The following is a 15,948-nucleotide window of genomic DNA, read 5'->3' on the forward strand; positions in this document are numbered from 1 at the left end:
AACACAAAGGTACCCAAATATTAACTAAAATATTTATTATTACTCTCTGAGACCTCAGGCTATCTGATACAAAAAGGCCTAGGAGGTGGGAAGGTGGGAATGTGGGAAGGTCCAAAAGAAGAGGTTAGGGTTGCGGGTGTGGGGAATCTAGAAATTCCTTTACAGGCTGGGTCTTCACTTGGCCCCACGGTGACCTGCATTCCAAACTTAGGCTGTCAACTGTCACCTGACCTAATCCTCAAACCTGCAGACATAGGGTAATGTCTGTTTACAGTATAATCTTTCCATCTTAGATATCCTGGAGAGAGATAAAAGATAAAGTAAATGGGGCTGGTGGAGCATGTGACCCAAAGAAGAGGCATCCTAGACTATGGCCTATGATTCAAAGCCCCTCCCTCACCTTCACCAGGGACTCACTCCAGGGAAAGGAGACTCCAAGAAAGGAGAGATGGGAGGAGGTGGGAGAAGAAGACCAACATTGCATCTCCTAGTTTAGGACGATGCCTTGAAGGGTAGGCTCAGAAATGGGGGAGCAGGGGATGGAAAGGCTGGCCAGAATGCAGCTCCCCTGCTTCTTACCTGAGCTTTGTGACAGGCTCCCACAGAAGGTGGGGTTTGTGATGCTGGCAGAGTCTCTCTCCCAGGCAAAGTAATCCATCAGATCATTATTGTTCCATCCCCATCCGCTCGCATTGGGCTTGTAGCCCTAGAGAGTAGAGAATGGAGCCAGGTAAGATTGAATGACTATCAGTTTTTGCATAATCCTCCCTGGTGGATACTGATCCCTTCCTCAGAATTGTGGAATTTGGTCTATTTCAAATGTTGTCACGAAGCTTTCCTCCTGGAAACTCTCTCCCTAATGACTTGCTTCTCTTGGCTAATTCAAAAGTCAATAATTACAAAAACCAATGAATCCATTCAGAGTGACACATTAGTGGCACATTAGTGGCAGGCACATTTATCATTTCCATATGAACCTCAAAGACAATGTCTGTTCTATAAGGAAAAATGTACTTTATCTTCACGTAGGATTCCTTAGCACAGTATGTGTAGACTGATTGAAGCTCTGAAAGATGAATGAAAAGGTGTCATGTCTGAATTGTACAAAAATCTTGACAAGAAGCAGATTAATTTCAGCTGGAGACTATTGACCTTCACAGAACTCAGTTCATCACCTGGCCTCAATGTCCCACCCTGTCTTCCAAATATCCACCCAGATTCCTAAGCACTGGGGTTCTTTAAAGTATTTCCTGGGCAGGCACAGAGCACAGGTAGTGGCCCTGATTGGCCATAGCAGCTTCAGAGATGACAGAGTGGAGATGTTATTACACCTGTGTGGGATCATGGAGCGCAATCCAGACGTATGGGGAGATTACTATTGTTCTTGACCAGAGAGGCCAGGAAGGATGCCTCAGCTCCATTGAGCACAGACACAAGGAATCCTGAGTGTTGCTTCTGGCCAGCAATCTGTGTGGGGAAGAGAGAGACTGAGCAGGAGGTCGAGAGGTCACTGCAGATAGGACAGGGCTGAGATGATAAGAAGAGATATTTTTGCAAAAGATAAGGATACTCATTCTCACCCTCAAAAAATTCTGGAGAATGTAGACCACCCACCTCTCTCCCATCTATAATGTACTTTCCATCATCACCTCTAACCACAAATGTACCTACTTGCATCTGCGTCAGTCCAGGACTTGGGATTCATAAACAAGGCAGAGCAGTGGAAATGATAGGCATAGGAGCCTTGGGGACAGCTACTCTGTGTAGAGTGAAGTTCCTCCTTGGAATCTTCACCTGGGGTGGAAGGGAATAAAGGAGAGGGATGGACTAAAATGAAGAGTGTTAATTGGTTTTGGGAAGTGGCCTTGGGGAATATTTGTGAGGCCAGTGTTTGGGGAAGTAACACCAAATTCTTGACTGCTTCTCATCATTGCCAACACTTTCAGGATTTCTTGATTTTGAACAAGCCACATTAAATAAAGGAATTTATTTAATGTTTTTACCTTTTTTTCTACCCTTCCCCTTTATTTAAAAGTCCAACACTTCCACCACTTTGAGCTGACTGTTCTCACACTGGGTCTCTAGTTATTCTTCCTCTTATGTCACTCCTAATGCTTCATGCTTTTTCTCTTCACCCTGCCAATACAAATTACAGCCCACCGACAAAATGGAAATTATCTCATTCCATTGATAATGGACCACTCTGGTTCCTCCCACCACAAGTTAGGCTGAAGGAAGGAGTGATGATGGAGGAATTGTGTCTTCACTGTGTCAGGCTGCACCCCACCACTGCCACGTGCATCACACAGGAGAGGAGTATTCCTCCTCTGTAGTAGACCGCTCTGCCTGGTTTTAGGACTTGTATCTCTACCCCTTGTGGCTAAGGGCCAGGGACGACCTCTGGAATGTGAGCCACAGGAGACAAAGCCTGTCTCTGGTAGCAAACACTGCCTCAGTTCCTCTCCCTGCCCCCAGAGCTTGGTCGGAAGTCAATGACTGGTAAGACCCCTCACAGCGGGGGGCAACCTAAGCCAGACTCAATCACTTGGGAGGCCTTCATGGAAGGACTCAGGGGCTACAACAAACAGCAATGGACTCTCACCCCCTCCCCTCACCCTCGATTTGATATAGCCCGAGTCCCCAGGTCCTCTGGGAGAGGCGCTTCCTGGCTCTAATCCCCTTAAGCCTAAATATCTGATGGGGAGAGGTGCAGCTCCTTGCCTGGCCAGAGCGTGTCCTGGGGAAAAATCTGGCATCACAAAGGCTTGCTGATTAACCTGTGAAATCTGCTCTGCTAAGAATGCTTTCATTCATATGATAAGAGCCCAAGAGGAAATGAGTTTGTCTCCCAAAGTTTCTGCAACTCTCTTCCTGACAGACACTGACTCAGACTGAAACCCTCAGACCTCTTTGAAATGTTATCTACTGTTTGATCCTTGCCCCCAGTATTCCTACGTATTACAACCCAATAAAAGGCTATGGAAGAGGGCGCTCGGGGCCTTTCTCTCCTCGGAGAAACTGGCCGCTGCTGGCCTCTTTCTCCCCAGAGAAACTGGTCACAGCCCACCCCTCCATCCCCAAAGATCTCATCTTGTCTCGGCCATATTTATTCACTCACGGGTGTCCGTGGCACCGGGGAGACCTCATGAAAGAAGTCGCCCCCACACTCCTCATCTTGGCCCTGAGCACTCACAGTGTCCCAGTGCTAGAGGCAGAGAACTCCCACCATGCACCTGAGACAGGAGCATCAGGCAGGACAGCAGCATCCAGGACACTCTAGGGAGGGCCACAGAGGCAGCATGGAGTCTGTGACTCGAAGAAGCAATCAGAGATCATGAGAGAGTTGTAGTCAGAGAGAGGGCATGCAGAGAACTCTCTGTTCTCCCTCTCATCTTTTCCTTTGGACAGTCCCCTGGGAATAAATTGATCTGGGTGAAATCTTTCACCTTCTATCATTCTGGAAATAATTGGGAAACCTGTAGTTTCTACTACCCCTGAAACCTCCCAGAAGATCTGGCCTCAGCTGAGTCGCAGAGCTCCTATGTTCTCTGAAGACTAGCATTCTCCTGCAGCCTCCCCTCCACTGTGTGAGGTAAACCCCTGCCACGGTGCTCATCTTCTCTCAGCTCCCACTTACCTACCTGTTTTGCAGGCAGCTTCAATGGTTGGTGAAATCAGAAAAGACTGGCCTTTCATAAGTGGATTTACGGGTGGAACCCTGAAGTGAATAACAGAGCCAGAACATAGACAGTGGGAAAGGGCTTGGCTCAAGGAGATTCATGTCATGGTAGTGGACTCTTCCTGGCAGGGGCTGGGAATTGCCATAAGTTGCCAAAATTGTTTCTTTCCCCTCAGCAGGCCAGCACTTTGCCCAGGCACAGGTGAAGTGGACTTTAGATAATGCTTGGATTTCTGTTCTAAAAAGCTCCGGGGAATGAAAACCCTGTGGTACAAATTCTGTTGTTACATGGTTAAGAAAACGTGCCATTGGATAGATAAGGAAAATGTCAACAGCGTATTTTTGAGCAATGTGCCAAGAACCCTCCTCTAGGCATCTGTGTAAATGTTGTATTTTTTAGTAGGTATATTGCCCTTATACCTTGTCTTTTAAGATGAAATAAAAACAGATTACTAAGTAAAAATTGGGTGGGTATAGAAATTGGACTTATTGGTGAGAACCATGTATCATTTGAGGGAAAAGAAACAATTGAAGCCACGGGGAGGAGCAATGGTTCAGAGTTGCTGCTGCAGCAGCTGTATGTTAGCCAGTGGGAAAGCCCGGGTGGAAGGAAAAGCATATGAATAGACTGGCCGTCCTCCAGCCACCTCTATGTCGGAAGGCTGAGAAACAGTTTCGGTTCTGTCCAGTTTTGAGATGGCAGTCTGATACCTCCAAGTGGCATTCTCAGACTGTGATCTGCAGTCCCATGGGGGTTTTCAAGACACTTCCAGGGAGACTGTGCACTTGTAACTTCTGTCATTAACCTATAGGGTTGTTTGTCTTTTTATAGTGGGCAAAAGCAAAGATGGGCAAAATTTCTGATGCAGCAGCATTAACCACGCCTCGGTAGTATCAACCTGTATTTTTCATAGCCATACACTTTCAAGAAATGACATTATTTACTAAAGGCTGTTTTCGACTAACTTGATGAAGCAGTAAAAATAATTATAGTAAATCTCAAACTTATATACATTTCTATTGATGTTCTATATGACTAAATGGGAAGTCTGCCTAATAAAATACAATGGGTGTCTTGAGAAAATGCATTTGTAACAGTTTTAATGGAACATAATTCTTACTTGAAAAATGGACTGATAGAAAAACTTGTTATTCTTATATGGGCATTTTTGACAGTTTTTCAAAAATGATCAAAACAAGTTAGTAAATAAGTATTTTAAAAGGATCGTTTTAATACCTAGCATTATAAATGTCAATGATTCATATGAATAAACTTTCTTTGGAGCCTTCAGTGATTTTTAAGAGTGTAAAAGTGTCTTGAGATGAAAACATTTTGAGAACCTCTAATTAACATTAGGCTACCAAGTTCCAGGAAATATAGAGGATGGGGATAGTTTGTGTTACAGCACACCAATACAATCAGCAAAGTCCAGAAGGTGGGAAAATACAGGGCAAATGACTCCATTTCCTCAGCAGATAAATTTAAAACAACAAAGCAATATTTTGTTTTTAACATTTGAAATATTTATCAATCAAATATAATGTATGGACCACGTTTAGATCTTGATTTGAACAAAGCAAATGGAAAAAAAACTAATTTGAGACAATTTACTAAAAGGGAACATTTGAAAATGTTAAGACATTATATTAAGTGTTAAGTGATTGTGGTATTTTAATTATTTAAAATGTTCTTATAATTTAAAAGTACATTATAAGGTATTTACAGATAAATTATCTTATTCAAGATGACCTCAGAAGAACCCAATGTTGTCAGGGAAAAGAAAGCTATGTAGAGAGCATTTTAGATCTTGCTTCTGGTGATTGTTGTCAGTTTTAGCTCAAATACATTATTATTTTAAGGATATTTCATTGATTATGCTATTATAGTTGTCCCATTTTTTCTCCCCTTTATCTCCTTCCACCTTGCACCTCCCCACACCTGCAGCATACCTCTCCCCACTTAGTTCATGTCCATGGGTCGTACGTATAAGTTCTTTGGCTTCTCTATTTCCTATACTATTCTTAACCTCCCCCTGTCTATTTCATGCCTACCAATTATGCTTCTTATTCCTGTACTTCCCCTGCAATTTTCCCTCTCCCCCACCCCCCTGATAACCCTCCATTACGATCTCCATTTCTGTGACAACAATCTGACAACTATCAACAATTGAACCCCCCAAAACAAAAACAAACTAAGCAAAACACTAGAACAGAAACAGAATCAAATAAATTCTTATAAAATTAAAAAAACAAAGTGATGTAGCTGAAATGAGGCCATTGGAAGTTTTTTTTTGGTAGTGATAGATACATAGAGGTTTATTTCTACAACCTTTGAGTTTGTGTGAATGTTATAAAATATTGGGGAAAGAGATTTGAAAAAAAGAAAAATTAAGAAGCAATAATTGAGAAGGAAATCTTAAAGCCAATCTGACTGAAGAACATTGGTATGTAATTTCTGAACAAAAATGCTAAGCAAATGAAATTCACCAATGTATGTAATACATACAAAGAAAGATGAGTGGATCTTGGAAATGTGAGGGTAGTTTATTATGATAAACCATTAATTTAATTATTGAGAAATTAAAGGAGAGCAATGTTTTATCATCTTAAAAGGAAAAAAAATCACTTTGTGAACTTTTACACCCATTAGTGAGTGACAAAAATTAACAAAGAAGAAGAAATAGAAGAAGAGGAAGAAGAAGAAGAGGACTCCTTAACATAATAAAGAATCACACACAGACTCAAAATAAAACATTAAGAACATTTCCTTAAAAATCAGAGAGAGTCCTGGCCAGGTGTCTCAGTAGGTTGGAGTGTCATCCTGTACACCAAAAGTTTGCTAGTTCGATTCCAGGTCAGTGCGTATACCTAGGTTGCATGTTTGATCCTTGGTTGGGGTGTGTACAAGAGGCAACTGATTAATGCTTTCTCTCACATCCATCTCTCTCTCTCTCTCAAATCAATAAACATATCCTTGGGCCAGGATTAAAAAATAAAATCAGTGTGATAAAAAATAAAAGTGCGATAAAAGTAAAATGAGTGTGACCCTGGCTAGTGTAGCTCAGTGGATTGAGCATGGGCTGTGAACCATAGGGTCACAGGTTCGATTCCCAGTCAGGGCACATGCCTGGGTTGCAGGCCAGGTCCCCAGGAGGAGGTGCATGAGAGACAACCATACATTGATGTTTCTCTCCCTCTCTTTCTCCCTCCCTTCCCTTCTCTCTAAAAGTAAATAAATAAAAAATAAAATAAAATAAAATCAGTGCAATAAAAATCAGTAAGCCTGAAAACCTGATGGGGAAGGGTGTAGCTCCTTGCCTTGCTAGAGTGGTATTCAGGAAAAAATCTGACATAAGAAAGAATTCCAAAAAATCCTATGAAACCTGCTTTGCTAAGAGTGTTTTCATTCATACATTAAGGGTCTGAGCAGGAAATGAGTATGTCTCTCAAAGTTTCTGCAAACCCCTTTCCTGACAGACACTGACTCAGACTAAGCCCTCAGATCTCTTTGAAATGGTATCTACTGTTTGATCCTTGCCACCCTGTATTCCTGTGTATTACAACCCAATTAAAGTCCCTGGAGGAAGGGGCCCCTGGCCTTTTTCCTCTGAGAAATTGGCCACCTCTCCTCCCCAAGCAGATCATGTCTTGGTAGTGTTTACTTTCATCTGTGGTAGACAGGGGTACTTGAGGGCAAAGTTGCCCCCACAATTACCATATTTTTGGACTATAAGACACACTTTTTTTACCACACTTTTTGCTTCAAAAATTTTCTCTCGATTTTTCTCCTCTAAAACCTAGGTGCATCTGGGGTCCGCACCATAAGATGCACCTAGGTTTTAGAGGAGGAAAATAGGGAGAAAATGTAAAAAGTGTGTCTTATACTCTAAAAATATGGTAATTTCAGTTGAATTAAGTTATATAGAAAAGCTAAAAATAATTTTTAAAAATGGTCTTCAAATTATTAGAGTTAGCCCATAGAAATCAATGTAAAATAAATTTGAACTTCGATTAAAGATTTCATCAAGATACTGGTCTACAGTCATCTGAAGGGTTGACTGGGGTTAGAATATCCACTTCCAAGGTGAGTCACTAACATGCTAAATTTGTGCTGTGTATTGGCAAGACGTATCAGTTCCTCACCATGTGAATGTTTTCATAGGGCTCCTTGGGTACCCTTAAAACATTGTGATGGTCTTCCTGCAACTTGAGTGATTCAAAAGAGAGCAAGGCAAAAGCTACAGATGTCATATACAATATAGCTTCAGCTATTATGCATGACCATTTGTGGAATAGCATGCTGGTTACATGGGTTAGCCCCATCTGATAGGGTATGGATTTACATAACCATAAGAATGTAAGTGGCAAGAAGCAGGGATCATTGAGTACTCTCTTTATAGTTTGCTACCAGAGTTGGAACCTAGTGCTTTATCAGTCATGGGTCAGAAGTCCTGTGTAAGCATTTTTTTTTGTCAACCGTGAGAAATCCTTCTGAACACATGTGATTTACACTATTTGTACATGGGAGGAGGAATTTCACTTACTTCCATCCAGTAGCGCTCAAATTTCAAATAAACCTGAATGTGGGTGAGGGTAAGAGACAAAGTGTTTATCTCCTACTCTCTAAATAATCTGACTCCCAGAGTCCAATCTATTGAAAATTCTCAGTTATGAACTGAATTAGTATCACTCTCCTGTATAAAACCTTTCAGTCATTCCTTTATTACCTACTCTCATGATTACCTATTGCTGCACAATAAACTATTTCAAAGTTAGGAGGTTAAATAACTACTGTTTTTTTCTCATGGTTCTGTGATTTTATTTATTTGCTTTTTCCTTGGGGCTTCTCAAGCAGACAGTGGCTGGGGCTTCACTCCTAAGAAGGATCAAGTGAACTGAACCTCAGAGATGATAACACATGCTAACTATTGGCTGAGAGCTCAGTTGGGGCTGTTAAATAGAAGGTCAATGTGAAACCTTTCCATATGACTTAGATTTCTTATAGTTCAAATGTACCAGGATAGTAGGGCTTTTTCCATTGTTGGTCAGGGTTCCCAGAGGGCAAAGCAGAAGCTGCCATTCCTCTTAGAATAGGTTGAAAAATGGCATAATGCTGTTTCCACCATACTGTGTTGAACAAGCATGAGTCTGCATTCATGAAGAATATTAAGAACACAATAATGTCTATTTAATAAATTAATCTATTCACAATGATTTCAATAATTACTGCAGCTGCCTTTAATTGCATAATGCCTCAAATGTTTAGAAGACTTGAATTTTAATTTTAACGTTATTTAATTTTAATGTGTTATTTTGAGTAAATGACTTTATCTTCTCCTCCTTGCATCTGTGTTTCTTGTTTTTCAATGAGGATGTTGGATGGAGAGGTCTCTGAGGTACATTCTCTAATCCTCCTCTTATTGGCTGGAATGCTGGAATGTCATGAACATGGGTCAAGAGACCTTCGAAAAATAGTTATTGCTCATATTAAAATCTCAGATCACCTTTGGGAAGGCCATCTTTTTATTTTACTGTACCAAAGGGATGACTGGTGAGCAGGCTTTGAGAAAAGTATACTACCATGAAACCCGTCTGAAAATGGAGCCATTACAAAGAATTTTCACTTGACTATTTAGATAGTTGGTAATTATTTGGCTATTAGAAACAACTTACTTGCAAAATTAAAAAAAAAACATAGAGTAGGAGCTCCTTGCACATTTGCATGAAAACATTATATTGAAAGGATCGGCATACAGTATTTTTAATTAAATGTCTTTATTCAAAGTGTAATCATTTGTTAAATTCTGTAAGCTCAGCTCCTATGGTGCTTAAGAACAAAGAGCACTTTGCCTAAAGTACTTAATGTGGCTGCTGGCATGTATATGAAAAATTATCAGGGAAGAATTCAATTACTAAAAGGACAAAATTCTTTAGGAAAATCTTTCAAAAATTAGCAAATCTTTGTAAGTGCTGTTTCTAATTACTCCTTTTTCCATGGGTTAATTTGATTCTAGCAGGGAGACTGACTATGTATTAATACACTGAAATTTGACCTAATTTAAAGAGCAGAACAGAGAACGTGGGTTGATGCAGAAACAGAGTCTATGGGAGAGGTTGTTCTGCAGGTCAATTTTTAGAGACTAGTTTACTAAAATAAAATGAAGATGAGAAAGAAAAAGGATTAAGAACACAAAGAAAACATCAGATAATCTGAAGTTCTTCAGATAGCTGATCTTGTTGGTTAGCTGGAGACAAGAGCTCAGAGAAGTTCTTCTTCTGCTTCTTAACCTGACATTTTATGATCTGAAGTTGAAAGAAGAGAGAGAAAAAAAATTCCTAGAAAATACTCAAAGCAGAGTGCATAAAATTCAAGGCTTTAAAAAAATTCTTTCTTTTCTTTTCATGTTTCAACCTTTGTTGCTTAGGGGAGAATGGAGACATGAATAAGATTCTATTTTAATTGAAAGGATGACCAAGAGTTAGGTCAGAATCAAAATGCAGACACCAACCTGAGGACCAGGTAGAGATGGAATACTAGGTAAGGAAGGTAAAATAACCAGATACTCTAAACTAAGTTAGAGGAGAAAAAAATGGCATGTCTCAAAACTGAGATTAGTCCAAAACAGCGGAGGAGAGTCAAGGAGCGGAACACTCTAAAAGCAAATTTAAGAGCACCGTGCCCTCAGGAAACGAGGAGAACGCTGGCTCCCGCCCTCAGGGGTACTCGAAATTAGGTGGTTCGACAAGATTGGGGAACCCAGGCATGCGGAGTAGAGAAAATATGGGGCTGGCCTTCCCAATAGGATTCCTAGGCTGGAAATTATGTGAGAGAGTGTGAGTGCTTTAAAGTGATGGCGCTCACTTTCCTGTTCAGGATGTTCCCCTGGGCCTCCAGGTACCCATGCTCATCTGTCTCCATGACAGTCCGGACAGTGGCTTAGTGGAAAGAATAACCAAGAAGGTAGTGATTAAGGGTTGAGCTTCCAAATCGGGCAGACTCACCTCATGAGGTTGGGGTGGCAATTAAACAAAATAATGGATGACTATCCTTAAATCCAATGCCAGATACATACGTGTATAATAACACAGTAAATGACAGCTAATAAGAATATTATCCTCAGGGCCCGGTAGTGTCATAATAGATGCTCAGTAATTTTTAGTGGCATTGGTATCAAACAGTAATTGGAGTTCTACTGCCTGCCGCTCAAAAGGCAAACTCCAGAAGCAAATTTATGAAAAGGGCAAGGGGTCACTTACTCAAAAGTGACGTATTTTGGAAGAATGACCAGCTTCTACCCCAGAGCTTCATTCCTTCTAAAACACCCAAAGACCAATAACCTTACTACCCTTTGCTGGATTAGTTCAAAGTTGTGCCTAGAATTCCTTCTCCCATTTAAAATATTGTTATTTGGGAAAAACGGGATTCTGCAGCACAACCATCCAAACGGTTTAGCTGGTTCCTGGTTGCAATCTGTATTCAGGTGTCTTTCTGGAGTCTGCGCACTGGCGGGAGTCCTACTGCTTTCACGATACCCTTTCTTCTCCTCCTGCCTGCCAGCCCAGCACCTGTGCCACATCCCTCTGGCTGTTGGCTGGCCACTGAGTCTGTGTGCCATGCGGAGCAGGACTTGCCAGAGCACCGCACTGTGCCAGTTGCCCGCCACCGCCTTTGCGTCTTGCTCTGGGAGTGGCCTAGGGTCACTGCCAGACCACATGAACTCCAGGGCCCACCAGCCCAGAACCCTCAGGTCCCTGACCCTGCTAACGAGGGGAACCAGAAGGGGACCAAGTTTCTACCCGCCCTCCTTCTAAATATCCAGAACCAAAATCCTATGCGCTCTGGAAGCGTCCCTCTTTTTTATTCTATCCTAGCCTGACGGGCAGGTGTGCCTCTCTCCTTGTCGCAATGGTCCAGAAGTGGGTAGGAGAGTTTCTAGGTCTGCACAGCATCTCTGGCCAGGATGGGACGTCACTCGCTGCTGCTGGGCCATGCATCCTCGAGGCACTGGTCTGTTTACCCCTACCTGCGGGTATGGAAATCTATCACAGCCAGGCTGTGATTTCAACCTCACTGCCTTGGGCACTTCCCGAACCCATTCCTTCTCAGGGGCCTGGGAAGGCTCTCAGCACCACCTCAGGGGGCCCTACCGGCTCCCCAGGGATCTCACCAGGTCCCCCTCCCGTAACAGGGTGACATGAATATATAAACATGGTCTGCAGATGTGTAAGTTATGGAGAAGTGACTCTGAAGTGTTGCTTACCTATTAGTGGATCTGACCTTTACCAGTGTTCTCTTGAGGGCATCAAGCCAGCACTGGTGTCCAGCCTTTTGTATTCTTCATATAGCTTTAAATAAAATAAAATGATGCTTATTTTTAAAGTTGTTCAGATGTTACTGGTTTAGGAAAACACTTTGCTCATAAATGCAGTTGTCAGGGAATTGTCAAACTAATTTGTGCAGGAGCTCACCTGGTTAGAGATACCACTTACTCAGCGCGGATTTTGTGCCTGGCACTGCACTAAGGGCTCTACATAAATTATTGTATTTAGTGTCCAGAGCATCATTATGAGACAGCTATGTTGGCCTCGCTTTGGAGAGTTGAATAACTTGGTCTTTGTTCCCCGGAAGTAACAGTGTGACAATTAAAACCCAAACCCCAAAGCTATGGTCTTAATAATTATTGTTGTTCACTTCTTTTAGAGGAGACTTCTTTTTTCCTATTTAAAAAAATGGAATATTGTGGTGGGGTGAAAATGGAGACAACTGTACTTGAACAACCATAAAAAAATAAAACCTATTTTATCTGTATAAATTGAAAAAAATGAAATATTGGCCTTTGGAGCAAGACCATTAACTTTGGCACCATGACAGAGGAGATATTTTTTCTAAGCTATTTAATTCACCATTGGGATGGACCTGACATTTAGAAGACTTCAGCCCAGAAAATCAGATTTCTGATATTCGTACATGGAGAGGATTAAAAACACTGGGTAAATACTGGGGCTGACAGCCGTGTGTTGCTATTTGCTAAGCTACATTAACTTAATGGACACTAAGAAGAAGAATGTGTTCAGTGGCGTTAAGAGATTCTCTTCACTTACACAAGTACAATACTATCAATTCCTTGTTTCTAGAAAAACCTCGATATTGTTCTTGTACCTCTAACAAATCATCTAACAAATTCTGGGAGCTCCAACTTCTCTTAGATTTAGGCAATTATTTAAATCATCAATACTGCCCACTATTCCTGGCATTCAGTAGCAACAAGTTAAATTCTTAAAAGATCCAATTAATTGATCTCTGACATGGTAGCTTTTTGAAAGGTTTTACCTGAGTTGATGGATTCATTAATTTTAGAGCATCTTATTTGCTTTCTGCTAATGGAATTTTCAGCAGATGATTGGTTACCTATTCTAAGCCTCATGCAGAGTGTAAATGTCATTTTATACAAAGATATTTACTGCACAGAATATTGGTCTAATTAATTTTTGAGAGCAAGTAAGAATTACTCTAATTTATTCTTGTCTGCAATTGTACTAGTGGCCTTGAAAATATCACTGGGATTTCTTAGTAAGATGTATGTACCTGCATGTGTGAATTTAGGTGCACATGTATGTGAACATAGGTTTTGAGTGGTGAGTTTGCTTTACGAACCATAATATGTGTTTTAAGATTTTTTTAGGTGGAATCTCGTCCCACAATTGTCCAGCTGTAGGTTACACAATAGCTTGATTTCAGTATTTTCTGGAAAAATCCCTTCTGAAGCGGGAAGGCATGCCTGTCAACACGCATAAAAAGCACAGAAAAAATCGTTAAAAGGACAGCCTTCCAAATTCAGAAACGTAAGTACGAGGGGTGGGTACAAACAGAAGTGCGATAGACGCAGCTTTCTTCATCCAGACGGAGGACAAATGTTGAGGTCTGGGGGCTACAGTGGTTTTAGGCCTCAGCAATTTGTATATTTGGGGGAATCAAAGACAATACAAGGAAATATCAGCAGTCTTAGGGAAAGGTGCTGTCAGTCATAAAGAGCAGACTTTCAAAACTTGATTATCAGCCCCTGATAAACACACGTGCAAATCACGGAACAAAGGCTGAAACAGGCGAGCTGGGTAGGTTGACAGTATGAGCAGGAGTCATTTATCTCTAGAGCAACCTGAAGAATCTATTCCAAGTTCAGCAGTTTCTGTGCTGAAGCTTGAAGAGTAAACAGATTCCTTAAGATAGCGGGTAACACTGACCTACTGAAACACTGGCCACCTTCGGTTTGGTTGTGCATTCGACGTGGATAGAACCAGTCACATGATGTGACTTTGTACCTTGTGTACTGTGAACACACCATGTTTTTGTCACCTTCAAACACTTGACACAGGTTCCTCCTTCCTAACGAAACACTCATTTCCTCCTTCCTTTATACATTCCATAGTTTATTCCTAGTTAACATTTAGGTTTCAGCTTAAACATTACTTCTTTGGAGTACCTTTCCTGAGGTACTGTCTAGAAAAATATTCTGCTCTGTGTTTCCACTGTATATGACTCTGCACTTCATTGCAATTACTTACTCAATACCTATTTTACACTCTAGGCTATAGGCTCAGTAAGAAAAGAGACTACGGTTTTCTTCCTTATTGCTGTATCTCAGTCCTTAACATTGAATCTGGCCTGAGTCTGAGCCAACTGAGACTCTTAAGGATAAGTAAAGGGGTGTTTCCCAAGGCCATGTAACTGTAATTGCTGGAGCTGAGGCTGAAACCTGGGTTTCCTGACTTCTAACCCAGTGGAGTTTCAGTCTAGATAGCAGGAAAGAATTCTGCAGTGCAAGACTGGTGTTCTACATCCTCAACACCCTTTGGCTTGTTTGGATAGCGATAACTTTGGACTTAACCTCTCTGGTGTCAACTATCCACTCCTGAGAAATGGTGCACTCATGACCCTTCTTCATTCAGAGGCATACTTTGGAAATCTCGTGAGACCAATGGTGTAAAACTGTTTTGAGGAAACTTACCTGTAACCGTGGACAAGCACACAGGTGACAGGGACATTAATCTTTCCATAGTGCTTCCCATCTCAAGCTTTGACCTCATTTCATGAGGTCATTTGGACTAGGATTTTATACATATAAAATATGTATATATATATTTTATATAGAATTTTATGTGTATAAAATCAAATCCCCTGTATCAAACTGATGTCCAAATAACTCACAGACAGCAAGAGAACTCAAATTGGCTTCTAATTCCTTTAAAAATTTTTTTTTCTATAAAAATATAGTGGAGCTGTGGTGGTGAACATTTATGTTTTGATTCTAAGTGAAGGAGGTGAACAGCTCTACTTGCTTTATTTCACTAAAGGGAGAGACCAGAGTAGGAACTTGAATCTTTAGATGCTTGCTCTCCAGCTTCCTATGGTTTAAGAATTGACCTTGTACCCCATCAGCTGCTCATAAATGCAGGTATTCAACTTGAAGGGAGTGAGCATGAATCAAGAAAACCTTCCCCTTTGTAGAGGGTATGGCTCACAGTTCAGCACTATTAATGGAGACTAAAGGGTGGTCAGGGACATTGCTTCCAAATGGAGAACGCAACAGGAAAGTGACAGGGGTTTGAATTACAGTACTTAGCAGAATATGCTTACCTCGGTATTCTTGGCTTAAGCTCAAGGCGAAGGCAAAGATCCTCAACTCAGGGACCGTAATCAGTATTCACTCCTCTCCCCTTCATAAGCAGTGTCTCAGTGATACTCTAAAATGCAGTTTAATCATCTCAGATGGTTTGTGCTAATTTAAGTAGTCTTGTCTCTCTGGTTATATACTTTGTGTATACTTTAAATAAAGTGTTAAGGTCCTTTCTTTCACCTCATAAAATCAGGCACACACAAGAAAAGCATCACAGGGCAGTGATTTAACAGCACAGTCCCTGAACTTACCCCAACAGCAAGTGAGGGCCACGGATGTGGTGCTGTTTTTCCCTGGAAGCAGCCTGATCCATGCCAGGTTCTACTTACAGGAGCATTTAAAGGTGAGTAAAGAACTGAGTTTTCAGGTCAGAAATGGCTTTAAATATGAGCTTTGACAGGTCCTGATTATGTGATGTAAGTCGAGTAACGCAACCTCTCGGCATCTGCTTCATCCGTGACAAAATGGAGACGCTGTCTCAAGATTCTTCTGAGAATCAGGGAAAACATTGACTTTCCCTGCACAGCACGGGGCTAATGGGTCTGGCACAGCCCTGTAGGTGTCATCATCCCAAAGTTTACATTCCAGTTCACT

The 15,948-nt window shown here is 41.3% G+C and overlaps 1 protein-coding gene across 1 annotated transcript; it reads right to left on the minus strand.

Annotated features, from left to right (window-relative positions):
* Nucleotides 1-231: 231 nt before the first annotated feature.
* On the minus strand, nucleotides 232-15,667 carry LOC119045069 (lithostathine-like). The gene is given in 8 exon segments (XM_037139686.2): nucleotides 232-275; nucleotides 278-298; nucleotides 580-706; nucleotides 1,332-1,371; nucleotides 1,373-1,467; nucleotides 1,676-1,794; nucleotides 3,227-3,306; nucleotides 15,606-15,667. Coding segments are annotated over 8 exon segments (588 nt in total).
* Between the last annotated feature and the right edge of the window lie 281 nt (nucleotides 15,668-15,948).

Source organism: Artibeus jamaicensis, unplaced genomic scaffold, assembly GCF_021234435.1.
Source record: "Artibeus jamaicensis isolate MK-2021 breed Jamaican fruit bat unplaced genomic scaffold, CSHL_Jam_final contig_384, whole genome shotgun sequence".
Taxonomy (NCBI): domain Eukaryota; kingdom Metazoa; phylum Chordata; class Mammalia; order Chiroptera; family Phyllostomidae; genus Artibeus; species Artibeus jamaicensis.